The 27541-nt window shown below is 35.6% G+C and overlaps 1 protein-coding gene across 4 annotated transcripts; it reads right to left on the bottom strand.

Moving 5' to 3' along the window:
* Positions 1 to 1125: 1125 nt before the first annotated feature.
* On the bottom strand, positions 1126 to 24814 carry SPDL1 (spindle apparatus coiled-coil protein 1). Of its 4 annotated transcripts, XM_012780957.3 has the most exons (12): positions 24381 to 24508; positions 20151 to 20330; positions 17157 to 17333; positions 14855 to 15049; positions 14146 to 14295; positions 13948 to 14046; positions 13760 to 13870; positions 11404 to 11544; positions 8001 to 8104; positions 7239 to 7426; positions 4745 to 5087; positions 1126 to 1820 (listed from the first exon to the last, which is right to left on the bottom strand). In XM_012780957.3, exons 2-12 carry the CDS (start codon positions 20307 to 20309, stop codon positions 1673 to 1675), a joined length of 1815 nt encoding a protein of 604 aa, XP_012636411.2. In that variant the 5' UTR covers positions 20310 to 20330; positions 24381 to 24508; the 3' UTR covers positions 1126 to 1672. The 4 variants fall into 4 exon arrangements, with proteins under 4 accessions (XP_012636411.2, XP_020139285.2, XP_020139286.2 ...); XM_020283696.2 differs by lacking the exons at positions 1126 to 1820; positions 24381 to 24508 and adding an exon at positions 24662 to 24814 and having other exon boundaries at positions 1830 to 5087; XM_020283697.2 differs by lacking the exon at positions 1126 to 1820 and having other exon boundaries at positions 1830 to 5087; positions 24409 to 24510.
* Positions 24815 to 27541: the final 2727 nt, after the last annotated feature.

Genomic DNA, 27541 nt, shown 5'->3' with positions numbered 1-27541 from the left:
ATTTCAATAGACTTAAACTGGAACAGATACCCATTGTGACAGTTAATTTTTATATCAACTTGGCTGGCCCACAGTGCCCAGATATGTGATCAAACATTACTCTGAGTTGCCCCAAGGGTGTTTTTGGATGAGATTAGCATTTAAATAAGTAGATTTTAAGTAAAGAAAATTGTTCTCTTTAGTATGAGGGGGCTTCATCCAATCAGCTTAAGTCTTAGAGAGAACAAAAGACTGATGTCCCCAGCAAGAGGGAATTCTGCAGCAGATAACCCTTGGACTTGAATTGCAATGTCACCTCTTCTCTGGGAATCCGCCAAATGGCCTTCAGACTTAAACTCAACATCAGCTCTTCCCTTTCCTGGGTCTCCAGTCTGCCAACTCATCCTGCAAATTTGGCCTTGCCTCCATAATCACGTGAGGCAATTCTTGAAAATAAATCTTTCTATAGATATACACACTATTGGTTCTATTTCTCCAGAGAATCCAAATTCACCCACTTATAGAATATATATATGAAATTAAGTTATAAACCAATCTATAATCACTTAAATGAAAAAAGGTCTCTATTTGGAAATGTTAAGTATATACCTTTTTAATATATATGTACAGATGCTTGTTGACTCACAATGGGGTTATGTCCCAATAAACCCATTATAAAATGAAAATACCGTAACTTGAAAACATATTTAATACACTCAACCTACTGAACATCACAGGCTAGCCTAGCCTACCAAAAATGTGCCCAGAATACTTACATTAGCCTACAGTTTGGCAAAATCATCTAACACAAAGCTTATTTTATAATAAAATGTTGAATATCTTATGTGATTTATTGACTAGCACACTGAAACTGAAAGTAAAAAACAGAATGGTCTTATGGGTACTGGAAGTCCAGTTTCTACTGAATGTGTGGTGCTTTTGCACTGTCGTAAAGTTGCAAAATAATTAAGCCAAACCATCATTAAGTCAGGGACAATCTGCATATATACATCTAATAATATATATAAATTATATAAAATTATATGTATCTGAGAATTAAGAATCTCTGAAGTTTGTCTTCTTCTTTATTCCATTTTAACAACATCCTATTATCAATACTCAGTAAGAAAATAGAAAGGGGAGAAATTATTGCAGTTTAGTTTTATTTTAAATTTTAAAATTAGTTATTTTGTATGCTGGAAACATAAAATTTAAATCATTTATATAAATACACAGATAAACATAGGTACCTTGACAGAATCCTGAAACAATATGTACTTTTAAACCAAGTTTCCTATTTTTACAACATAGTGAAAAACTAAGTTTATAAAATAGTAGGAAAATATAATAGTTACTTCTCAAACAAATGGAACTGAAGGTAGGTTATTCAAGTGTTTAAATCACTTAAAAAAATTCATATACAAAGCAGCAATTATATATTAATCATAGCATTTTCCTTCGGTTAATACTTTATTCACTGCAATAGAAGCTTCATGAAGGCTCATCACTTAAGGAACTCCCCAGGTTAGAATCACAATCAAATTTTGAACATATGGTGAAAGAAATATAAAAATGCCAGGTCCTGGCACAATAAACAGACATAAATAACCCAGAAGGTGGTATATGTCACATAAAGATGATCTTAATTAAGCACCACAGTAAGTGGTACTATACTCTCATTAAAGAAAAGTCTTTATTGTTGAGGGCACTGGGTCTCTGGAGTTGATTTGGAAGAGACGTATAAAATTGGGTGTGATTTCTTACAAATTTCCTTTTCCAATTTGCTTGCAGTTTCTTTCCCTTCTTTAACTTCTGTTTGACGCTTTGATTCAGCAGCTAACCTACAGGCATTAAAGCATCCACTCTGAATTCAAATGTGGTTAAGAAAAATTAAAGAAACAAACTCCTAGTTTAATAGGCCTCCAATGAGGTATGGTGATGTATGTTTTTACGTATGCAAGGAAAAAAATTATAGTTTACTCTAATACCATGAAAAATACCAAGTCACTGACTCTCTGAAAGAAACTTTTACTATCAATAGGCTCAATATTTCAAAAGATTGAATATCTTTAAGGCCAGTAAAAGGTCATGGCAAGGCCTAAATTAAAGAATTAAGGCCAGGTGCAGCAGTTCACTCCTGTAATCCCAGCACTTTGGGAGGCTGCAGTGGGAGGAATGCTTGAGGGTCAGGAGTTCAAAAACAGCCTGGGCAACATAGTATGATCCTGTCTCTACCCAAAATTAAAAAATTATCTGGGTGTGATGGCGCATGCCTGTAGCATGGCAGGCTGAGGTGGGAGGACTACCTGAGCCCAAGAGTTTGAGGCTGCAGTGAGCTGTGATCATGCCACCGCACTCCAGCCTGGGTGACGGAGCAAGATCCTATCTCTAGAAAACAAAAGAATTAAAACATGATAGGGTACCTACCATGATAAACATACCTAACACAAAAATTAACCACTTCGGTACAGCGCTCACCGGCTGCGAAACCTTGCCCACAGCTGGCACTCATAGTCCGCACGATAGTTTGTGCTATGCATTGATGACAAATCCATTTTGCTTTTGTGTGATGAAGAAAGCTTTAAAGCACTGAAAGCTTGTTTTACTTTACAGGCACCTTTACTTGTAATGTAAATCAGAATAGGTAACATACACATATATGTTTTTATTACATTATTTTTAAATGTTCACAATTGTATTTTGATAAATAAAAAACTAGAAAAGTCAAGTTTTGTTATTAACGCTAAAGTCAACGCTAGGCTGTGCGCCTTCATATCACGGCTGTCGGCTAAAGTCGATGCTGGGCTGTGCACATTCATCTGTGGCTACCGACTATACCAGACGCTCGTACTGAAGCGGTTAAAATGCTAGGGCAATATTTTAATGTTAACACGACATACAGAAGGCTAAGCGCAAGATAAAAATAACATGGAATCCTATGCTGCATAAATAGATGTGTATTTGTCTCAAATTTTAAAAAATTGAGTTTCTACTAGCAGAATAATTGTTTTAGAAAAAATAAACAGTGGAGATATTTAAACAGCACTGTAAAGATTCTTTGTAACAAATCAATTAAATTTATAAAACATGCAATAGTGAAGTTCATAATAAAACCCATATTTGTTATTCCAAAATTAGTTTAGGATTGTGTGCCTAAGTTAGGCACACAGGAAATAAAAGATTTGAAACATCTTAAGTTAGCAGATGGACTCACACACACAAAAACAAATGTTTTGTGGTATTTTATTTGATTTTTGCTTAACTAGCAAGACAAAAATTTTCCAACGTGCTACTTGAGTCAAACAATAGCTACGTACATTGCTTAAGTAATTTTTATTAAGCAAAAAGAGGCAGAAAAAGAAGTGAAGACCACACAGATAGCAAGGTTGGCACTAATCAATTCTGGAAATCACCTGCAGAAATACACACTGGTAAAGCACACTCACACAATGAATCACATATAAACAGACATAACCCACTGAATTAATTTCAGAACTATTTAGAATCATGTGTATGTGGCAGATATCATTCATTTGCAGTTACTTTTCCTTAACAATATCATGCTTTAATTTTATGTAACTTTCAGGTTGTAACATCATATAAAAATTCAAGGAGGGGAGTAATAAATTACTCTTCCTTATAATAATAATACTAGCAGCTAAACATCATTGAAGTGCTTTGCTTGTTGAATACTACATTTAGTAGCACTGAAGACTTGAAGAGAAATCAGATAAAAAATAAGGAAGCCTATTTACATAAGGTGGGCTGTAGCATACTCTTTCTACTCAAATGCTCATTAGTAAAATGTCTTATTTTGTACTTCTCTTAGACTAATGTAGCCCTAGTAGCATCTTAAAAATATCATTTCATAGGAGACAATCAAAGCCAGCTACCATCACAGCAATATCCTTACTTTTTTAAATATTTAAAGACATTTATTATAAATGCATCTATCATCCCATTGCATGCAGACATCCTACATCTTTCACCTTTCTTTTACTTTCCATTTCCCTCAATACACTTCTTTTCCTACCCTACTCTTGGTCCTGCTGTGCACATCTGGAACTCTAGCCTTAGCCACTGTTACCTACCTTCCCTTTCTACTCACTTTCTCTTACCTTCTGACCTCCATTATTTTTATTTTTTTAAAGGACAAGTCCCTTGGAACATTAATTCCTTCAGGCACACATGTCTGACACTTCTTTTAGTCAAAAACTCAATTATGCAGAACTGGAGGCTTTCAAGCTTTGGAAACAATGAAAATGAATTAGCTTTGACATTTTAAAATGTCAAAATATGTCTCAAAGAACATTCTTGAAGACTTAGGATAAACAACTTCAAAAGCCATAAAAATTTCACCTAAGTTTTCTAGAGGGCTGAAATTTCTTAGACTACTGTAAGAGTACCTTTAAGAAGGTAAGTTAATCTTTCTTTCATGGCCACTCTTGAACCAGGAGAAAAATAACAGTACATTTATTCAAACCGACAAAACATTCAGAGATGTATTAGTCTGTGATATTTGTTTCATAACACAGAAATGTCTAACTTTTAAAATGATTCTTTTATTCAAGAGTCCTTTCCCCTTGCAATCATTTTAGTCTTTCTTAAAGTTTTGGAAAAGTTAAAGGTAGGCAGGTGAAACTGGGGGATTACACTGCATGCAATACTAAGAAAATAGATGAAGAAATAGATAGCACAGTTCACGCAGCTAGAGAGGAGAGATGGAGAGGTCTGCTGGTTGCCCTGCAGAAAAGAGGACACTGACCTGGGATAGTTGGGGGTGTTTCCGCTTCTTTCATTTAAGGCTTCAGAGTCAGCTGGAACTCCTATGAGCTTCACACATTTCTTTTCCTTCCTTGGTGGTGTATCCATGGGCAGATTTTTGTGAGGAGAGAGATGGACTAGTGGTGTGTTTATAGAAACCAATTTTTCTAACTGCAAGTTGTTATTTTCTAAATTGTTAGGACAAGACTGTGTCTCCTCTTTCTGAAGCGGTAATCTATCCACTTCTCCGACAGCACTGTTGTTGGCACATCCATCTTTAGAGGTGGTTACATCCACGGGCAGCACCTCACGCCTCTTTTTGAGTACAGGTACTTTAATTGTCTCTGAGAATAAAAACCATTAAAAAAGATCCAGTCAGTGAAAGAAAACAAAGACACAATCAACAAAAGAAAGCAGAACTAGTTATTTATATACCTCTTTACATTTTTTTCATTCTTTTAAAATCCACTCATCTCCTTCCTGAAATATATTATTTCTATTTTTTATTCTTTATTATCATGGATTCTATAAACTGTATCTTTTAAAGTTCATTTATAAATCTTTGCTTGGGAATCAATAAACTTGGCTCTAAGAATAAACACTTAAATATTTTCCTCTGGTGTTTTGATAAAGGGGGTGGGAGTTCATGTCCAGGTTCAAATTCTAGTACTAGTACTTAGCAGTTGGGTGAGCATGGGGAATTATTAATATTTACTCTCTCTGAGCTTCATTTTCTTTATCTGTAAAATGGGAATTAAAAGCACCCACTACATCAGCATTGTGTGCTGTAAGGATTAAATGATAGGAACAGGTCAAACTCTCTGCATATTGGTAATTTATGTCTTTTATTGCCACTTACAAAATATATTCAGAATCGGACTACTTTTATAATGAATACCTCTCTAGGCCAACCATACTGTCTCATTGGAGACTACTGCAATGGCCTTCTATCTTCCTGGTCTAACGTCATTCTATCCCATACAGTCACTGAATTAACTGCTCTATTCTTTTCCCTACTCCCTTATCAATGTGTATTTCATTTTCAAAATCAAAATGTCAGTGGAGTCTGAGGAACCATGGTAGGAAAGGTTGGTGTTCTTGCTCTACACTGTTGCTTTTAGATCATCATTTCTCCTTTCTCTTAAACCCACATCATATAGACTCACAACCCTGCCTCTTATCTCTTTGCTGTGTTCAGTTTAACAGACCTTAGAAATTCATAATGGATTATTCTTAATCAGCATAGTCTATTAGAATCAGGCAAGAGAAAAAGAATGAGGAGAAAGAAAAGCCTTTTAACACTGTATAAAACCTTCCTATTTCTAACAACCTCGCCAATATTGTTGAGTAATCACTGTGGTTCACTGAGACAATAATGAAGAGAGAGTTAGGCATGCGAAGAGTATAAGGGCAAACACTGGTTGAGAATCCTTAACCCAAAACATGTAACAACACATTTTGGGAAGGTGTTTTAGAATCATCATATTCTCAGACTTCTTTACATTTGGCCTTTTTTTTACTTTACATACAGTAAAATTTGCTCTTTGTACTACATAACATGCAGAGATTATATGGTTAGGCTATTTTCTATGTCAGTGATTAGACTTGTTAGATGTTGCCTCGTATCTATCTTATTTTTCCTTAATAAAAGAATTTTCATTATTTAGTTGGGAACATGGCCTCTGAGAATCAAGACTGTATTTCCCAGCCTTTCCTGTAGGCAGGTAAGGCCACATGACTAAATTCTTCTCAATGGGAAGGCAGCAGACCAACAGCACATAAGAAGCCTGAATCCTGACACTGGAGTGATTCACTAGTCCTGGAATGCCTCCGCCAGGCTTTCATCAGGGCAGGAATAAACATCTATCTTGTTGACATCCCCATTATGTTAGGTTTTTCTATAAACAGTCCAAACTAGTATAGCTCCCAAACATTAGCTACTTCAACAAAATGAAGCTCTTTGGTATGACATAAGATACTGCAATCTTAACCCTTTGCACTTGCTTGCTTTTTTCTTGATTCCTTTATTCTACTTGGGATTTAATTTTTTAAATACCCCAGATTTTACAAAGAATGGCAGTAGAATAAAAAACTGGAGTTTCTTTTCATACAAACTTATTTATGTGGATTTTTTAATATTTCAAATTATTGATACATTCAAAGAGTAATTTTAATCTCTATAATTTTTGCTAACTGTGTCGAGTCACACTCGACATCCGAGGACAAAGAGTTAAATGGAAAAGTCTCAAATGTCAAGTTTCTATGATGAGTTTAGATATCCAAAAAGTGTATTACATTCATGTATACCCAGTAACCAGTTTTTTGAATTTTCCTACACATTTTACAGCAATAAATTTGCTTTATTAACTATAGATCCATAACCACAAATTAGTTAGTAATGGCATTTGTATAAAACTATAGTAAGAAAAAAAATTGATATAATTTCTCAAAATTATTCATGATTTAAAAGACAAAAATATGTGAGAAATACACACCTTCAGGTTCATACTTCAGTTTTAATTCATCTAGGTTGGCCCTCAGTTTCATATTTTCACTTTCTGAAAGCTGGAGGCATCTTTCATTTTCAAAAAGTTTTCGTTCAATATCCAGAGCCCGTTGGCTTTCAAATAATGCTTTCATTCGCTGTATGGACAATTCACCTTTAGTGCTTTCATTTTCTTTGCTGTAATAATAAAAAAGGAAAACCAAGAAGTATTAAAGTAATATACAATATAAATGAATGTAGTGTTATAAATATTTTATTGCATATTTAAATTCACAGTTAAAATATATTTCTCTAGGGTATTTAGTAACAAAGAAATAATAAACAATTAAAATAAGCTTTAACAATAGTATTGCCCCCACGCCCACCCTCAAAAAACTCCATGTATTCTTTAAAGGAAATGGACAAAGAGGGAAATACTCTTTTCCAAATTTATTCATGCATAAATTCCTTTAAGTCTTAAATTACATAATATTTATTCTTGAAAAATTTCTATTATAGGAACACTTTCTATGTTAAAGTTCTTTTCATTTACCAATATAAAAAGCTAAACACAAAAACATTCAATTATTTATTAAAAGTATTTTTTCTTCAATAATCAGTAATTACTATATCTTGAATAAAATGTTTTTATTGCCTTTCTTTTCTGGAATTTTCTTTTGGCAATTTCAAAACATAAATTTTTAGTCACTCCTACTACTATTATAAGCAGTGCAAAGTCTCCATCTTTCCATCCACCAACCCAGACACTTACTTTAAGTTATCAAGTTTTATCTGAAGTAAATCTGTATAATAGGTATTATCTTCCAGAGCACCAGAGCTGGCTGAAGGCTTAGATTCCATATTTTCATATAAATTCTAAAAATAAAAAGCAAATATTGTTACTTAAAATAACAAATTAGGTTAGTCTATTAATAACAGTACCCCCACTTATCAAATACTTATCATTTGGCAGGCACTATGCTAAGAACTATCCATTTAACTCATCTGCCTTCTGAAATAGGTAAGAATTAGTATTACTCTCTTACAGACACAAAGACTGACTTAAGACACCACAGAGAAATAAATCGAGAAGAGAGAATCTAAACCCAGATCTGACTCCAAAGCCTATGTTCCTAACCACAGCTATATCCTATAATTTCCCTCTCTTGGCTTTAAAAAATGGAATAAATGCTTGCTGAGTTGAATTCTGGCCTTTAAGTTAAAGTCATACATTGGAAAAATATGAACAAAAGAGGAGATTCTTCAAGTTATTTTGGAGTCCCTCATCTGAGATTCTAATGGAAACTCATTTCTCTGGGGGAAAAAGGGTAAATCTGCTTAAAAACTTGCAAAAAAATTTTCAGAGATTGCAAAGAAAAGCCCCCTGATTTAAGGCCATAATCTTCAAAATATAGCGCTAAGCCCATTGATGGACTACTACATACACCTGCCAACTGATGTACTATAAACTTAACCAAAATTGCAGCCCTTTTAACAGTTTTATAAGAGAGAATAAAGTTATGAAACTTAAAATTCTTCACACTAATGGCTACAATTTAGAATACCTAAGAGGTTATAAACATTTACAAAAATTTGTCATTTATAAACTTTAAGTCCCTAGGATGTTAGTGAAAAGGTATTAATGCTTCCTAAGTTAATTTATAAAATTCTAAATTTAATATAATTCTAATAAAAATACCAACAAGCATTTTTGGTACTAGACAAGATACTCATAGAGAAAAACAAATGTGTAAGAATAGCCAGGAGAACACTGAAAAAGAAAAGCTATCTCCAAAACTCCAATAATTAAAACAATGTGGTACTGACACACAGATAAGTAGAGCAGTGGAACAAAATAGAAAAACTAGAAATAGACTGAAGTATACATGGAAACTTGATATATGCTAAAGGTGGCATCTCAAGTCACTGGGGCCAAGATTGACTTTTTAACAAAATGTCCAGATGCTGGGACAACTGCCTGGTTATTTGGAAGAAGATAAAATTAGATTTATACCTCAAATCACCCATAAAGTAAACTTCAATGGGGATCGTGTTTCTAAATGAAAACAGTGAAACCATACAGGTACTAGTAGGAAACATGGGTGAATTCTTCTACATATGTACACACAAGCACACACAAAAAATACACATATGAAAACATGTTTAACCTCACTCATAGAGAAATATGTATATATATATGTACATACATACACACACATAAATATACAAACATGTACTCTTGGTTCTGTCTGCGGAGAAGGTCTAGAAGTGATGGCATTGTAGAAGCAGTGAACGATGAACACACCTGGTGCCCAGAGGTTGGTTTCTAAACACCAGTCTCCACTAAAAGAAACCAGTGCTACTTGCAGAAATGCTGCTTCCAGGGCTGGGGCAGTGAACTAGGAATACTTTGTTGTGCCATTAAGCAAGGAAGTACTCAAAGAATTATGTGCCGAAAATAAGGAAGTGTCCCTACTGGCCAAATCTGGGACAATGTGAATATCAGAGTAAATAAGGAAAGTAATGGATTATAATGGATAAAATAAGAATCCATGAGACTATGATGATATAAATAAATGAATGGATAAATCAGGAAGAATGTTCTTTCCCATCCCTTTATTAGAATTCCAACTAATAAATGTAGAAGAAATCACAGAATTATCATTTGGCAATCATCACAGTATTGTCTGTTTTAGGCAAGAATCATCAATGGATGTTCAAGTATAAGGAGAAACAGGCATTTATTTAGTCTTAAAGCATCTCCTAAGGTATCACTGGGAGATAAATTACAAAGGAAAAATTAATTACAAAAGGAAAAATGATAACTTTACAGTGGAGAAACCTGGCAGACAAAACCTTAACCAAGCAATCAAGGTTACCATTACCTATACTGACACAAATAGACACCAATGTGTCCCTGAATGTGATGCACTGAGAAGGCTGTGATTTTACTCCTGTAGTAGTCCTGTCTCAAAGACACAGCTTGAATCTAATCACATCAGAAAAACCCAAAATGAAGGACAAAGTAACTGCCTGTGCTGTTCAAAAATGTCAAGGTCATGATGGATAAAAACTAAGGAACTATTCCAGATTAAGGGAGACTAAAGAGACTCGATAATTAAATACAATATGTGATTCTGGACTGGACCCTAAAACTGAAAGCATTTGTTTTTTTGTTTATTTTGCTCTAAAGGATATTAGTGGTAATTAATAAAATGTGAAAAGTAGCTTAGCTAATAGTATGATTCAATTTGTATCAATGTTAATTTCCTGATTTGAATTATTGTAGTGATTATGTAAGAGAATAGACTTCAATAACATGAGGTACTCATGAGTAAAAAGACATATGGTTTGCAAGTTACTCTCAGATGTTTAAAAAATATATACATACAGAGAAAAAGAGAAAGCAATGAAACAAATGTGTAAAAATTGACAACTGGGGAATCTCAGAGAAGGGTATATAATAAGAATACTTTTACAACCTTTCTCAAATCTGAATTTATTTCAAAATAAAACTTAGGAGTTTATTAAGACTTCTACCATGAATACCAGTTGTCATACAATGTTGGACAATGTGACAAAACTCCGTTAAAAAATGGAGGGGAACAGCATTGAAAAATAATTCCCGATAACATGCAAGAGGAAGAAACATCATTGACACAACGTTAAGTTGAAGACAGAAACAAAAGTATATACTGATTATGATTCCACTTCATATGATTCCACTTATATGAAGTTCAAGAGCGTTTGTATATGTGTTGCAGATACAAAGGAGGTGGGGGTACTAAAAGGGGACTTGACAGAGCCTTTCTGCAGTGCTAGAAATGTTCTATATCACGATCTGGGTGATAATTACAAGGGGTTATTTATATGTTAAAACTCATTGAGTGGTTTATTGAAGCAATGGATGCTTACACACAAAGATCAGACAGTAACAACAAAAATGCAGTGGGTTAGTTTGGCTCTACTAAAAAAAGCAACAGTAAAAAATACTGAAAAGCAAAAAGAGACCAGAAAAAAAAAATTTAAATATTGGATCAATCTACTGAAACCAAAAGTGAATTATATAATAAACTCATTTAAGTTTAAAAAAAAAAATGATATTTTTAACATAAAATACAAACCAAATTCAAAACAAATTTTGGCTGTGTTTTTTTTTAAAGTGTAACACATACCTTAAATTTCTCCAGATTTCTAATTTCTCCTAAAAGATGTTTTATTTCACCATTCTTCTGCTCCAACATGGCAAGCAACCGTTCTTGCTGCTCAAATTCAGTCTGAGACCCTTTCATTTGTAGCAATGTGGCAATTTGGAGCTAGAAAAATAAAATTACCCCAGCTTATAAAATTGAGAGGAAGATTCTGTCTGATAACCCTATTTTTGATCCAATTCATATTTTGTATTATATTACTTGGAACTTATGTTGGAAACTAAAGTAATTAACTATTTCTTAGTCTAATATTTTAAAAAGATGTCAATAAGTTTTATTACAGATGACATTTGAATATCAGTATTTATTTTGACTTTATGAATAACCAAACTCCATAACATAATTATTTGTACTTTTGTGAAACATAAAATTGAACTACGTGGCTGTGATCTGACAGTACATCACCTTAACTGGTAAATAAGCCTGGCCAAATATTGCATATTACTATTAGTGCCTGATGCAGTTTCCCAAAAATTTAATTAAGGGGGGAAATTATTAAGCTACTCACAGTCACAAATGTGAGATTCGCAAATGACAAGGCAATCTAAGAATATGAGGGCAATCCTCAACATATCATGTTTTTATTTTTTTAGAGTGGCACTCACCTTACCTAATTATGACTCCACCTAAATCTAGAGTTGCACAACAATCAGAAGGAAATTAACTAGATTCTAAACCTAGCATTTCTTTCTGCCTTCAAAAATTTCTGGAGTTATAAAAAGCATCAACTAGTTTAAATACAGTTTTGAGTAAAGTAAGCAATGATATGAGGTTACAGGTATGTTTAAGAATAAGGGAGAATGATGACTTTTAACATTTTTAGGGATATCGTTTTTGCTCCTGTTTCAGATGGGAGGAGTTAGCCTAAGAAGATTCAGAATGCTTCTAGTCTCTAAAGATAGTCTGGGACATCATGGAACATTGGGAGACTAAGGGTAGTAACTCAACAGATACTATAAGAAAACAAAGAGTAAATGTGAGAAAATCTACAAAGAAATCATTCCTAGAAAGGGGAGAATCTCAGTAAACCCAGCAGCACTGTCTAGAAATCCTTAGACAAAAAACTCACAGATACTGTTTATTAAAAATTACTCATTTGCCAAGTACCATGTAAGTATTTTACTATACTTTCATTAAACTCTAGGACAATTCTAAGAGGCAGGTTCTATCATTTCCACTTTACAAATGAAGTTAACTGATTGATGCTCTGAAAACTTGTCCAAGGTCACAGAGCTAGCAAGTGACAGGATTATGATTCAATCCCAAGTTCATCTAACTCCCAAGTTTAATCACTGACCCCTCCCCCCTGCTTTTTTTAAATAAAATTCACCATCCTGAAAAGAAGGGAAGATTTACAGATTCCAAATACTACCCCAGGAGAGCTAGGCACAGTAGATAAGGGATCAGGATTCTACACATTGGTAGAACACTGGAATCTTTCTATCTTCCACATGCTTTTCTGTTACCTCTTATTTGACCAGAAAGATGACCAAGAAAACTCTGGAAATTAAAATTAAAATATTTGACTTTAGGAGTGACAAGGAGAGGAGACCCTGAATAATCTAAATTTCACTCTCCAATAAGCCTTTGTGAGAAAGCAGAGAAATGGTGAGGGATTTACTTTTAGCTGAAGTAGGGACCCTAGGGCTATGCTTAGAAGGACATCAGGCAAAGAGCAAGAAATACTTTGAATTTTTTCCCCCATCTACAAAGAAAGATTTATACCTCTCTGGCAAGGCTAGTGAGTAAACATTAAAACAAACAAACAAAAAAATCAATAGTTGCTAAATACACTATTACTAAATCTTTATTCCAAGATTAATTTTTAAAAAATATAAATGGATCTTTTGATGAATTTAAAAACATTTTTTGGGGAGAGGCTGAGGCGGGCAGATTGCTCGAGGTCAGGAGTTCAAAACCTGAGCAAGAGCGAGACCCCGTCTCTACTATAAATAGAAAGAAATTAATTGCCAACTAATATATATATAGAAAAAAAATTAGCCGGGCATGGTGGCACATGCCTGTAGTCCCAGCTACTTGGGAGGCTGAGGCAGGAGGATTGCTTGAGCCCAGGAGTTTGAGGTTGCTGTGAGCTAGGCTAATGGCACGGCACTCACTCTAGCCTGGGCAACAAAGTGAGACTCTGCCTTAAAAAAAATAAATAAACAAATAAAAACATTGTTTTTGAAATCACAGTCCTAGAAAAAACTATATAAATACACTCTGTGCAGGAAAAAATATATCTTTTTTTGATATATTTGTACATGTAAGGCTGACACAAAGTAGGTTTAATAAGCCATTTGTAGTGATAATTCTATACCTTCATTCTTTGCATCTGTTCTCTATTAAATACATTTTGCTTCTTTAGCGACTGATACTTGACTTTCATACTGATAAACTGACGTTCCATTGCGGCCCTTCGATCTTCCACCTAGAAAATATTAACAGGTTTAATTGTTCTTGCAGTAAATGAAATGCCAATTTAATCATCAGAATATGTATAAGTACCTCTGCAAACAAAGAGTTGCCTTTACTATTGGGATCCAAGTCTCGCTGGAGTGCCTGGTCCAACTGCACCTGAAGATCCTGATTTGCTACACGAGCTTTCTGAATTCAAAAGAAAACAATTTAGCTAATAGAGATTAGATTATAAAGAAAACAACTTATTATAAATAGAAAAATACGATGTTACTATAATCATAATACCTCTAAGGCATTACAGTAAGAAACTGCTTCTTTTTCTCGCTCATCTTTTTCTTCTTTGAGCCGGTCTACCTGGCGCATTAAGTTAGTATTCAGACGTTCTAGCTGTTCTTGTCTGTAATGTAGTTCATTCACTTCTTCTTTGAGGGTGGCCTATTCAACAGGGATTTAAAAAGAGAAAAATCTCTTGAATAATCTTTCATTTAGCAGCTGCTCAGCTTGTCTATTAGTAGTGGTTCACATCCAAAATTAAAACTAATGAATTAGTCAAATGTTGTCAGGTGTATATTAAAATAATAAAAACTGCTAAATTTTTCAGCAGGGAACAAAATAAAAGTATTTAGAGGCTGCCTTTTTTCCCCTATAAATTTAAGGCTTTAATTTTTAATTAATTAACCTTAGTCTGCAATGAAAAAACCATGTTCACATGTATCTCCACTTCTGTTGCACCAACATTTTATAACACAAACTAGGATCAGAGTACATGCCTCTTAAATTCTTCCAGAAGTTTCATTAATTTAATGGTAAAGCCTGCCTTACATAATCATGTAATCTAAAACTGTATTCTGAAACCTCCACAAAACATTTAATTAGTTAGATGAAAGTTACGTCAAGAATAATTCAGACTTCAAACTAGCTCTTAAGAATTAGTACATGTAAAAATATAAAAGGAAAAAAAAAAACCCTGAGAAACAGATGCCATAAAAATTACCTTTGTATTCTCCATTTCTGTCAATTCAATTTGAAGAGCCAGCATGTCTGAAGACATGCTTTCGTGTACACGCTCAGACATTGTCCGCAGTTCCTCTGATTTACAAGAGAGGAGTTCCTTTTGATGATCTACTTGGTGCTTTAGCTGCTTTTCACTAAGCCTAGCTTCATCTAATTCCACTTTTAGTTTTTCTATCTAAAGCAAAGAAAAAAAGAGTCTTATAAAAATACTTTATAAAGGTACTTTCTTTCTGAAAAACATCAATGACTGCATAATGAGACTATTGGGATTTCCTATTTGGCCAAGGCTAGGCATCTTTTAATAGATAATGACATACTTTGTCTTATAAACAGAAATAATCCATACAACTAATCAGAGTAGGTCTGTATTCCTTGGAAGCCACCTGAAGGCCCTGTGTTGCTGACCACTCGGCCTGTGTGTGAAGAAATGAATGGCATGAACAGAAACAATGAAAGCAGGCAACCTGATTAGAAGGCTACAGTAGTAGTCAAGGGGAAAGATGATGGAGGTCTAGAATAGTGGCAGTAGGGTAGGTAGATGTTTTGCAGGTCAAGTTCTTAGAACTTGTTGATGGATTAAATTTGAGAAATAAGAGGAAAAAAGATATCAAATAAAACTCCAAATTTTGGCACAAGTGATTTGAGAACATCAGTAAAATTAAAAATATTTGACTAATTTACTCTTTGCTCTACCAAAAAAAAAGCCATCTCTATAATTGGCCTTGCCTTAGCCCTTCTTTTCCCCCCTATATAATGAAAGCTACTGCTAAAATAAAAAAAAAAATCCAGAGGAAAACAAAGAATACATCATTACCAGTTATTAGTGTCTTAGATTAGTTTCAGACAAGCTGGATCACTATCTGCCAGAGTGGTATGCAAGAGGATTCTATGTATTACACAAAAGCATATTTAGTTATATTTGTTTTACTGCACATTAGAAAAAATAAACCAGCTTAAATATGTAATGTCATTGATATCACTACTTAAAAATGAGAAAACATTTAAAAAGAGTTAATTTAATGAGAAATTAAGTAATATGTGGTATATAGAAATAGAAAAAAGATGCCAAAAATTTGAAAATTGGAAAACAGGCTTCTGGGAAGATAGGACAAAAGTTAGGTGAGTTTTGGTAGAGAGGTGTCTGGAAAAATTAGAGCACAGACTATCCATAAAGAAGATCCATGTTAAAAGTTCTAGATTCCTTAGAAGCAACCTGAAAGCACTGCATAGTTGAGAGTACCAAAAGGAAATGGATGATCACTAACCAACTGTTGGATTTATGTTTGAAAAATGGAGCTAGTATTATCATGACATGTTGTTAGACTATGCATGGTTATTCAGTAACATAGCCTTTGGAGTCAGACAGCCTCAGTTCAAATCTTAATTTCTAGCTCTAATTATGTCCAATTTGCTCAATCTGTCTAGACATTGGCTCTCTCATGTTATATGATATCTTTCTTACAGAGTTATTGTGAGAATTGGATCATATATATTAATCTTCAGTAAACAAATTATGAAGTGCCATTTCTAATGTATATCAATTTATAAGAAACTACTGATTTGTTTTACAGAATTACAAAGCATACCACTAGCTGCAGTAAAGGCCAGGGGACTAGTCTTTCTGCAAGGGGACTGCTGTACTACGCAAGGAGGCCATGCTGGTCACTATTAATAAAACTTCATCACAAATATCCAGTTACTAAAATTAAATAACTATTTAACCACTTCAGCACCAGCGTCAACGATAGTCGATAGCCACAGATGAATGCGCACAGCCCAGTGTCGACTTCAGTGTTACTAACATAACTTGACTTTTCTAATTTTTCATTTATCAAAATAAAATTGTGAACACTTAAAAATAATGGAATAAAAACATGTATGTGTATGTTACCTATTCTGATTTACATTACAAGTAAAGGTGCCTGTAAAGTAAAACAAGCTTTCAGTGCTTTAAAGCTTTCCTCATCACACAAGAGCAAAATGGATTTGTCATCAATGCACAGCACAAACTATCGTGTGGACTAAGAGTGCTGGCTGTGGACAAGGTTTCTCGGCCGGTGAGCACGGTACCGAAGTGGTCAATTAGTATAATATTATTTACACAAAGCTCTTAGGTAAACTCCTGTTTCTCAGTGTTCCCACTCCCAATATTAAGATAATATAGACCTTGATCTTGGCTATTTTGCATAGCTGGTAGTTATAAGAAAATCTTTCTCATCTAAAGTTTATAGATGGCTGTATAAACGTGGAATATTTTTCTTCTGAAATACAGATATTCAAACCTTATTTTTTAGTTCATTCACTTCCTGTCCATGGCTTCTGTTTAGTTGTTGTTTTAATTTATCCAGGTCTATTTTTTGTTGCTGTTTAATAGCTTCACATTCACAGCTCAAACTTTCCAACATTCGACTCTTAAGTTCAACTTCTCTCTGAAGGGTATATTTTTCTTGTTCATAATTCTGAAAACATATTCAATTACAATTCAATTACATAAAAATAGTTTAAAGCCATTACGTACAATTAGTTTTCATCTTCAACTGTTTTGTTTCTGCTTCACACATGTGCTGCTTTCCAAGTAACAATCACATGTTAAACCTCAAATGACTTTGTGGCTAATCAGTCTTAACCTGTGAGGTATATCTTGAGACTATGCTTGAGATACCTAACTGGTTCTACGTCCTATCAAAGAAGTAAAAAATGCTCCATGGTATGTCAACATGTCAAGTAATCTCTGCTAGAAAAAAAGAAAGAAGTTAATAGCACTTACGTTTTCCTAGTGGAATTATTAGTTTGATAATGAAATACTCTACTTGTAGTTCTGAACAAAATAAGTAGCTAAAAAGAAAAAAAAAAGGTGAAAAGATAAATACCGAATTAGCCCTTACTTTTAGAATGCAGTCAGTCACCTGAGAGATGTTCACAAAATGTCTATCAGAATGAAAACAGTGCTGAGTAATTAAAAGTGCTTTTGCTTACTCACAACAAAGTTTACAGATTAATAAAAGGTATGTTTGAACTCCTAAAACAAACTTTTAAAAGATAAAAATTCAATTAAATTAGAGGAAAAAAGACTCAAAACATTCATATCATTCTCCCCAAAGCCATTCTAGTTTAAAAGGCGGCAAACTGTTAAAATAACACTGAAATTTGACAAGTTATTACTCAGAATGATAAAGTATAACACAGTGTTATTTTTTACTATTAGAGAGATTTGTAATCTTCACTTTGCCTTTATGACTTGGCATTAAATTCTTGGTGCGGAACAATACTACATGGAAAAACAAACGTCATTATTAGTTATTTTTAAGTTCTCTATTTTTTTTACCTGTTATATTTATAATATTGAGATCCAAATTTAAATATATTACTGAGCTTTTATAATTAAACTGATTTGTCCATTTATTCTTTCCATAAATATTTGTGTGCCAGGCATTAGGGATACAGCAGTGACAAGACAGACAAAATTCCCTCTCTCAAGGATCTTATAATCTGGAGATAATTAGTGATGTGGAGATTTAAAAGAGTGGCAATAATGGCAACTTTACATTACATAGTCAGGGTTGGCTTCTCTGTTGAGGTGACATTTAACTGAAACTTGAAGTTTGAGGATTCAATCTATGAGCAGTAGGGGGATGAACAACTCAGAAAAAGGCAACAGCTAGTGTAATGTCCATAAAGTGGGGATAGTACAGCCAAGAATAAGGGAAAGCAGTTGGAAATGAGATCACAAGTCTGGCAGGGATCAGATCACATAGGGATCTACCAACCCAAGTAAGGAGCTCAGATTTTGTTGTAAATATAATCAAAAGCTGTTGTGTGGTTTTTATCAAGGATGTGACATAATCTTTTGTGTATTTTTCCAAGACCACTTGGCTGCTGTGTAAAGAATACATTGTTATGAACAGCAACAATGGAAGCAGACAACCTGGTCGGAAGGCTCAGTAGTCACTCTAGGGAGAGACGATGGAGGTCTGGACTAGACCGGCAGTAGTGTAGATAGATACTTCCTAGGTCAAGTTCTCAAAATTTACTGATGAATTAGATGTGAGAAATGAGGGCCTGGGAAAGGTAGGGAGGACGGGGAGATGAAGAGAAGTTGATTAATGGCTACAAATATACACTTAGATAGAAAAAATAAGAACTGGTGTTTAACAGATCAGTAGAGTGACCATTAATTGTACATTTCATAATAGGTAGAAGAGAACAATTCAAATGTTCCTAGCATAAAGATAAATATTGAAGGTGATAGATATTCCAAATATCCTTATTTGATTACACAAATGTAACAAATTATCACACATACCCTCAAAATATATACATCTAATATGTATGAATAAAAAAAATTAGGGAAAGATATTGAGAAAAACTCCTAGATTTTTGGCTCAAGGAATTGAATGAATGCTATTACATTCACTAAATAAGTTAAAAAAAATAGTAAGAGAATACTTGGTAAGTGAACAAGGAATCAACTATTCTATTTGTATATGTTAATTTGAGATGTCCATTACTGGGCAGTTGAACACAAACTTAGACTTCAGGGAAGAACTAAGAGCTTGATGTAATGTCATGGGGCATTTGGATGTTATTTAGAGGCCTGAAACAAGTACGGTCACCTAGGAAGAGCACAGATAAAATCTGGTGCTAAATGTGGTAAAAAAGAGCAATCATAACTTGATTTTTCAAACACAGAACACATTGGGTTGGAAAGAGTAACAGGGAATGCCACTTATTTAAGAAATAAAAAGCTGGCTGGGCACAGTGGCTCATGCCTATAATCCTAGCACTCTGGGAGGCCGAGGCCGGAGGACTGCTCAAGATCAGGAGTTCAAAACCAGCCTGAGCAAGAGCGAAACCCCGTCTCTACTATAAATAGAAAGAAATTAATTGGCCAACTAATACATAGAGAAAAAATTAGCCGGCATGGTGACGCATACCTATAGTCTCAGCTACTTGGGAGGCTGAAGCAGTAGGATTGCTTGAGCCCAGGAGTTTGAGGTTGCTATGAGCTAGGCTGACGCCACAGCACTCACTCTAGCCTGTTCAACAAAGTAAGACCTTGTCTCAAAATTAAATAAATAAATAAATAAAAAGCTGGTAGAATTGCAAAAAAAAAAATGAGTAATAGGGATTCATTTAGCTCATTATCATTTAATGAGGATGGGGTGGATAGGATCTAGATCTAAAATCCTCAGAGTATAAAATAGTAATAATGCTAAACAAGACAAATCTTCAATAGGTAAGCACATCCTTGCAGAGAGAGAAGTCTAAAGTCCTACCTCAGTCATGGTCATCATTTCATTATGACATTTATCCAATTGATTCTGTAGTTCATTTTGGCTCTCCACTAGTTGCAAACCATACTGTGCAGCTTTTAGTCGCTCTTCTTCAGCCTCTTTGAGCTTGCGTCGAAGACTTGTAACTACATCTGTCTCCATGTTTTTCCCGTTTTTAGCCTACTGTAAATGGAGGAAATAAGACTACTTAAGCTTAAATAAAAAGCTCCATGCAATGATATCAATAGAAGCAATATATTCACTCAATAATACTGCCATATGCACACAGTATTTTTTCTTAACTTGTAGTCAAATTTGCATTCTTGTTTCAAGAGCAAGAATTTTTGTGACAATATTATTACTTGATTTGAGACCAACTCAAAAAGAACAGAGCAGAATACATTTAATTTTGCTTCTACAAAATTCACCATCAGGAAACTATTTAGTTGTTGTGTGCTAAGCCTCCTTAAATGTTAAGGTAGGATTGGTCTCAGAATTGTACCACTATCCATGTAATTGAAGTTAAGAGAATTTAAAAAATCAAGAAACTTATCTTAGCATCACTGCTACCTAAAATACAGAAAGGTAGCTTTTAATAAGGTTCATAAGGTAAAACAAGGAATACTAGGTCTGTAATTTTTCACAACGGTGTTAACTTTTTGAACATACATTCTACTTTAACTCAATCTTACTCATTATTTTTTCCTACTTGGCCCCAATCTCTTAAGCCAGACTCAAAGTCACCTTTTCCTTCAAAGCCACTATGTCATTATTATGATGTTCGCTCTTGTCTCGAGTCAATGTAGTCATGTACTGAACAAGTATTTTTTGAATGCCTTATGTGCTAAGCTCTATTCTGGGCATTCCAGATTCATTAGGGAACAAAATGGACAAAAGTCCCTCCTTCACAAAACCTACATTCCAAGAGAAGAAAACAATATATAATAGCATAATAATTATATTAGAAAGAAGAAATGGAAAAAAGAACATAACAGGATAAGGGAGCTGAATGAAGAGATGGGTAGTGTAACTAGGAGGCAGAATATAAGAGAATTAGCCATGCAACTATTTAAGGGAAGAATGTTCTAGGTATACTTCCTTATGAAAAACCCTAATACAGAAGGAAGCCCAAGGAATGAACAAGATAGAATTTAGGTCACAGATAATAAGGAAAATAGGCAAATCAGGCCATTATAAAGACTTTGGCTTCAACTCTGGGTGAAATGGAAAGTCATTCCAAAGTCTGGAGTAGACAATCTGACAATTTAACAGGATCATTTTGGCTGCTATGTTTAACAGTTAAGAGGGAACAAGGTTGGAAGCAGAGGGACCATGTGAGACAATGGCTCAGACTAGGGTGGTAGCATAGGAATCATTGAGAAATGGCCAGATTCTATATATGATTTGAAGTCAATATGATTTTCTGACAGATGGAACGTGGGATGTGTGAAAAAGAAAATTTACAAGTGCCCCCAAGCCTTCTGGCCTGAGCAACTAGTAAAACCGGAGTGGCCATCAGGAAAGAAGACCAAGAATTCAAATTTAGAGCATGAAAGATGTCAAGTAAGCGGTTGGATATAAGGGTAAGAGAGGGGTCTGGACCAGAGATATAAATTTGGGAGTTATCAGCATAAGTCCTTGAGACTTGATATCACTAGAGGATGAGCATAACTAGAGAGAAAAGGACAAAGGATTGAACCCTGTTATTAAGTAGGGAAGAAGACAGCAAAGTATATTTAGTTGTGACTAGTGAGATAGGAGGAAAACCATAATAAGGTGTTGTCTCAGAAGCCAATAAACAAAATATATTAAGGAGGTAGGAGTGAACAATCATGCCAAATGCTGCTGCTAAGTCAAATAAGAACAGAAAATTGGTGATTGGCTTTGAATTCATGGAGGTCACTGGAGACCACAACAATAGTTTTGATATACAGGTAAGGGGGCAAAACCTGACTGGAATGGGTTTGAGAATGGTAGGAGATGATAGCAAGTATAATTCTGCTGCAAAGGAGAGCAGATAAATGGAGCAGTAGCTGGAGAGGAAGTAGGAACAAGTATTTTGTTTCTTAGGTAGGCCATGGGAAAAATCCAGAGAAGAAAAACTGATGACAGACACTGGAGAACTGCTAAAGTGATGTCTCTGAATAAAGAGGATGAGGTTTCATGTAGAGGCATTGGTTTTAGACAGCAATATGGGTACGTCATCTAAAGTAAAGGAAAGCAAAACATAGGAGTACAAATGATGGTAAGTAGGCATCACATGTAGGAATCTGTGTAAGTGCTTCTAATTGCTTCAGTTTATCAATGAATTGGGAAGCAAGGTCTTTGAGAATGAAGCCAAGGAAGGAAATATAGAGTTTTAAGAAAGAAAAAAGGGTATTCTAGGTTATCCCAGGCTGGCAGTTATCACTCAAAGTGCAAGATCTTTTCAAAGCTTGTACATGGTAGGGCCAGTCAGCTAATTGTTGCACTGTTAATAACTTGTATTTGTTGAAGTTTTATCATTTACCAAACCAAGTGCTTCAAATACATTATCTTTATCATTTTCTTGATGAGCCTAAGTTAACTGTGTATTGTCCTCTCTATCTGCCAAAGGAAAAAATAGTATTAACCTCAAGATAGTCCAGCCAGGCATATCCAGGAAAGCCAAAAAATTAGCTCTCATCCATTCAAAAGATTTGCTAGAATTCCTATTATGTCTCAGACACTGTACTAATGCTGAATATATAATACGATGGTAATCCCAAACAATATTCCTGTCTTCTTGAGTCTTACAGTCTATTGTAGAAAGGTAGTACATCAATATGTATAGTTACAAGTGTGATAAATTCAAGAGGGAGAAATGTATGAACCTATAACAAGGGGGAGCTATCCTAATCTAAGAGGTGGGGGGAGGTACCATAGGAGGGTAAGAACAACTTCCCTGAGGAGGTGTCTTTTCAGCAGAGATCTAATGGATGACAAAAAGTTAACTTATTCAACCTAGAGTAACCTCCCTTGAATAACTACAGCCAATGTGTGCCAGACATTGTGGTCCTTTGTATAATCTTATTCAATCCTTTCAACAACCCAATGAGGTACAAGGTATTTCTTCCATTTTACACATATGCAAACTGAGGCACAAAAAGGTTAAGTAACTTGTCTAAGATCATCAGCTAGTAAGTGGCTAAGTGAGATAGGAACCAGAATATAGCTGCAAAGTCTGGTGCTCCAACCACTTTTCTGTCCTGCCACACAAAAGCAGCATTTTGGAGATAGGGAAACTCTGGGAATTATGTTGCTTCAGTTCTTATCCACCTCCAATACTCACTGGCTGCATGAACTTAGACAAGTTATTTAGTGGCTTGTTTCATCATCTATATAACAAGGACAATAACACCCACCTAATAGGGTTGTTGAGAAGATTAAATCAAATAATGCATGAAAGCAATTAGGACAGAATTTGACACCCTGCTGAGGGAGTGAGTGCTGTCCAACAGAAATATAACGCTAATCATTTATGTGATTTTAAATTTTCTAGGAGCCACAGTTTTAAACATTTTATTTAACCAAATACAGACAAAATATTACCATTTCAACAAGTAGTCATTATAAAAAGTAATGAGATACTACTCTTTTTGTGTACTATCTGGAAGGTGGCCTTGTTAATAACCTACCTAACAGAGGAAAATAAGCTATCAAAAAAAAAAGTAAGGGAAATAAACTCACAACACAACTACCCTTTGTTTAATTAAAACACGTGTGGTCTAACTTGTTATCTTTTGAGTTCTTTTTCAGCTTTGAAAAAGTTCCTGAGTGGACAGGAGAACTTCCCTGCTTACTCAAGAAGAGACAGTACCAGATGCCTCCCGCCGTCAAGAAGAAAGAAAAAACTAATTTCTGCTACCCATCTGCTAGGTGAGAAATAGAAAAGGCGATCACAGCAGCCTCACAGCCGCTTTTGCTATCAGTCCCCTGAAGCATAGGGAAAAAAAAACATTTCTACTCTTAAAAGCACCAAGCAACTTTCCTCACCGCCCGACATTTCTTTCCTCGATGCGTGTGTCGCGGCCACTCTTTCTCAGGAAAATGAATAAACTTTTACTTTTGTATATCCTACCCACTGTCTGGGAATTCTTTCTCCCCCCGCCTATGGACTTCACACCCTAACACAATCTTTGAAATCCAGTGTGTATTTTACATTTGCGGACTTTCTCAGTCTTGGCTCCCACAAGAGGCTAGTGGCTATCCTACCGGGCAGCGCAGATCCAGTGGCTGTTACCATTTTTAGGGCCCAGCAGCGGACCCGCCCTTCCACAGTCATCCAGAATCTCCGATGGCGGAGAGACGGTCCAACAGAAGATTGGAACCGGCTCGAAACCCAGGTTATAAGACCTCAGAGTTCCGGGAAGAAGGTGTTTCAGCTAAAAGCCTCCGCCGACACCCATGCCCCAAGTTTCCTTAATGCCCGCTCACCTTTCCATTCCCCACCGCTCTTCTCCACACCCACCTCCCATCAAGCCCCCTGCCCCTACCTTTCTCCACACCCGCTCCCCCGCTACGGCAACTGGCGGCTAATAATTTCAGAGCGTCCAGATTAGTGGACGTTAATTCCACTTCACCACAGAGACGCCGGTTCATTCACTCCGCAAGCTCTCGGGTAAGCGCCAGGGCTTTTTGAATGCAGTTCCCGCGAGAACCTAGCTCTCGCGAGACTTGGCGCTCACATTGCGCGTTAAGGAGAAACTGGGAGACCCGGCCAGCGGAGCGCCCCGCCCCCTGCAGAGACTGCGCAGGTGCGTGTGGGGAGACTGGGGCCCGGCGCAAGCGCAGACTTAGCGCCTCGGCTCAATTTTACCTGGGGTTGGTTTCCTGGGTGTCTTGTAGGTAACTGCGTTTAGTTGCTGTGTTGCCAAGTTCTGCATGTCTGCTGTTTTTATACGGCAGTGCTTCTGGAGGGGCAGTGTCGCTAAGCCTGGCGGTGGAGGATCACCGTGTCGCCACTGTGCGGACTTCATACACCCCACTACGGGTGGATCGCCAGTGTGCCCTCTGAGGACCCTTCCTCTAGTATCTGTCTTATAGTTCCAGTAACCAGAACCAGTGTGACTGTGCCTAAAAGCATCATATGACAGAATCACAGTTACCATTATAGGACAGGATGACGGTTACCATAATGGCTTTACCAAATGAGCCCTCATCATGTACTAAATTTTACAGATTATCTCATTTAAGCCCGCAAACAGCCTTATGAGGTAGATGATATTACCCTTCTAATTTTACAGAGAAAAACAAAGCCCCAGAAAAGTGGTGTCTTGTCCAAGGGGAAGAACTGGAATTTGAACTAATGCATTCTAATTCTAGAGTCCAAGCTCTTGTGTACATATGTTTTAAATAATGATGTTTTTTAAACCTGATGCCTATTCATTATTCAAAAATTCTTGCCTATCTGAGAACTTGGCTATAATTCTTTTTTTCATTATCAGTTTTTCCTTCTCTATTGGGTCGTCTCTATCAAATAATCATAGCCTCCTTGACCCCAACCAGAAACTTACCACCACATTTGTTCATTTCTCTGTATAACAAAAATTCCTGGAAAAAAAGTTTACACCCCTTATCTCCATTTCCTTGCATTTTATCCCCCCCCCCACTACCACTTCAACCAGGGTTTGGTACCCACCAATACTGTGAAATGTCACCAGGAGGTGAATTTCTATCTTGCAAAATCCAGTAGTCAATATTTAGTCCTTACTTCTCTTGACATTTGACAGACTTGACCACTCTCACTGAGTCTTTATTTATAACTTGGAATTCCACGCTCTCCTGACTTTCCTCTTCTAGTTTCCTTTGCAGGCTTCTGTCTTTCTAACTCGGAATTCCATGCCTCCTGGCTTTCCTCTTCTCAGTTTCCTTTGCAGGCTTCTGTCTTTCACTGAGCTAGGCCAGACCACAAAGGGTTAATCTGGGTTTTAACATTGGCAACAATGATGCCTTCAAGTTGCTCACAGTGTAGCCTAGCAGATGCATCTGGGGCTCAGATGAGCCACATGCTCATTCATTTGTAATCACCACCATGTTTTTGGATAAATGAAACAAATTCCATTTTCCCTATCATGTAACAAAAATTGTTTAACTCAGGAGCCAGAAAGATACTGTTCTAGCCAAGGCCAGTTGTAACTGGCTGGTAGTTCAGAAGTTCTATCTGAACTTCTTTTTTCTCTTTTGTTGCAATAGAGGGTAGACCCTACATTAACATTAATGTTTCTTTCAATTCTATTTTTGAAATATAACATATATTTTAATCTGTTTATTCAGTGACCGCCATGTATTAGGCATAGTGGAAGGAATTCAAAGAGATGGTAAACCCAACTACTGTCTGGAATGCTTACAATATAGTAGAGGATTTTAAATATATATATATATACATACATATATATTTAAAGGAAATATATATATACACATATATATGTATACATATATATGTATCTATAATATATATACGTATATATGTATGTATCTATAATTACAGGGCTGTATATAAATGCCATATGAGTAGTATGTGCCCCACTCTAAAGGCATTGTGTGAAAAGAGAGGTCTATATTGTCTAGACATTTCTTTAAACCTTCACAGTGCAGGTGGCACTTCAAGCAGGACCTTGAAGGATGGCAGAGCTAAGGAGGAGTGCATTCACAGGGAGGGGACAGCATTGCCAGAGTCATAGAAGCTATCATATTATAATTAAGATCATTCTTCAGGAATAGTCTGGATAGGATACCGCCAATACCACCACTGGACGCTAGATGTCACAAGTAAAGTAAATTCTAGATCATCTCTGCTTCTTAGGATAACTTACACAGTACTTCTGATTCCATATGCAGATCCCCATACCCAGCTGTGGTATACATACCATGCCCTAAATACCGAAAGTCAGGAAAGAAAGGTATCTCTGTCATTTTCAGTTTACATAAGGAGAGGTGGGACTTTGCCTCCTCACAGAGTAGTGGATTCACCAAGCAGAGGGAGGGAATTTAGAAGCTGAGAAACAACACCCACCACCACCACCATTACAATTCATAATATTATAGCTGTTCAGAACCGGGATAGACTGATATAGTAAACTTGTCATCATTCCTTCTGTTCTAGCAGAAATGAGGGGATTATCAGAAATACTGTAGAAGAGAATGTGACATTGTTTTGAAAGTGTTATATATTTTGACATGAACTTATTGAATAATTGTTTTTGGTACTAAAAATGAATAATTTCTCTGCTAAAGGAACTTAGAATTTAGTGGAAGAGACAATTACCAAACAGTAAATTCCTATCTCGAGGATGGCTTAGACTTTCTTGTTCCTTCATATTATTAAGTAGAGCTGCAAGCTCATCTTTGTTGGGGTCAAATGAAAACAAGCTCAA

Source organism: Microcebus murinus, chromosome 21 (genome assembly GCF_040939455.1).
Source record: "Microcebus murinus isolate Inina chromosome 21, M.murinus_Inina_mat1.0, whole genome shotgun sequence".
NCBI lineage: Eukaryota > Metazoa > Chordata > Mammalia > Primates > Cheirogaleidae > Microcebus > Microcebus murinus.
The sequence above is the reverse complement of the archived record's forward strand: the minus strand, read 5'-3'. Positions and strand labels throughout refer to the sequence as shown.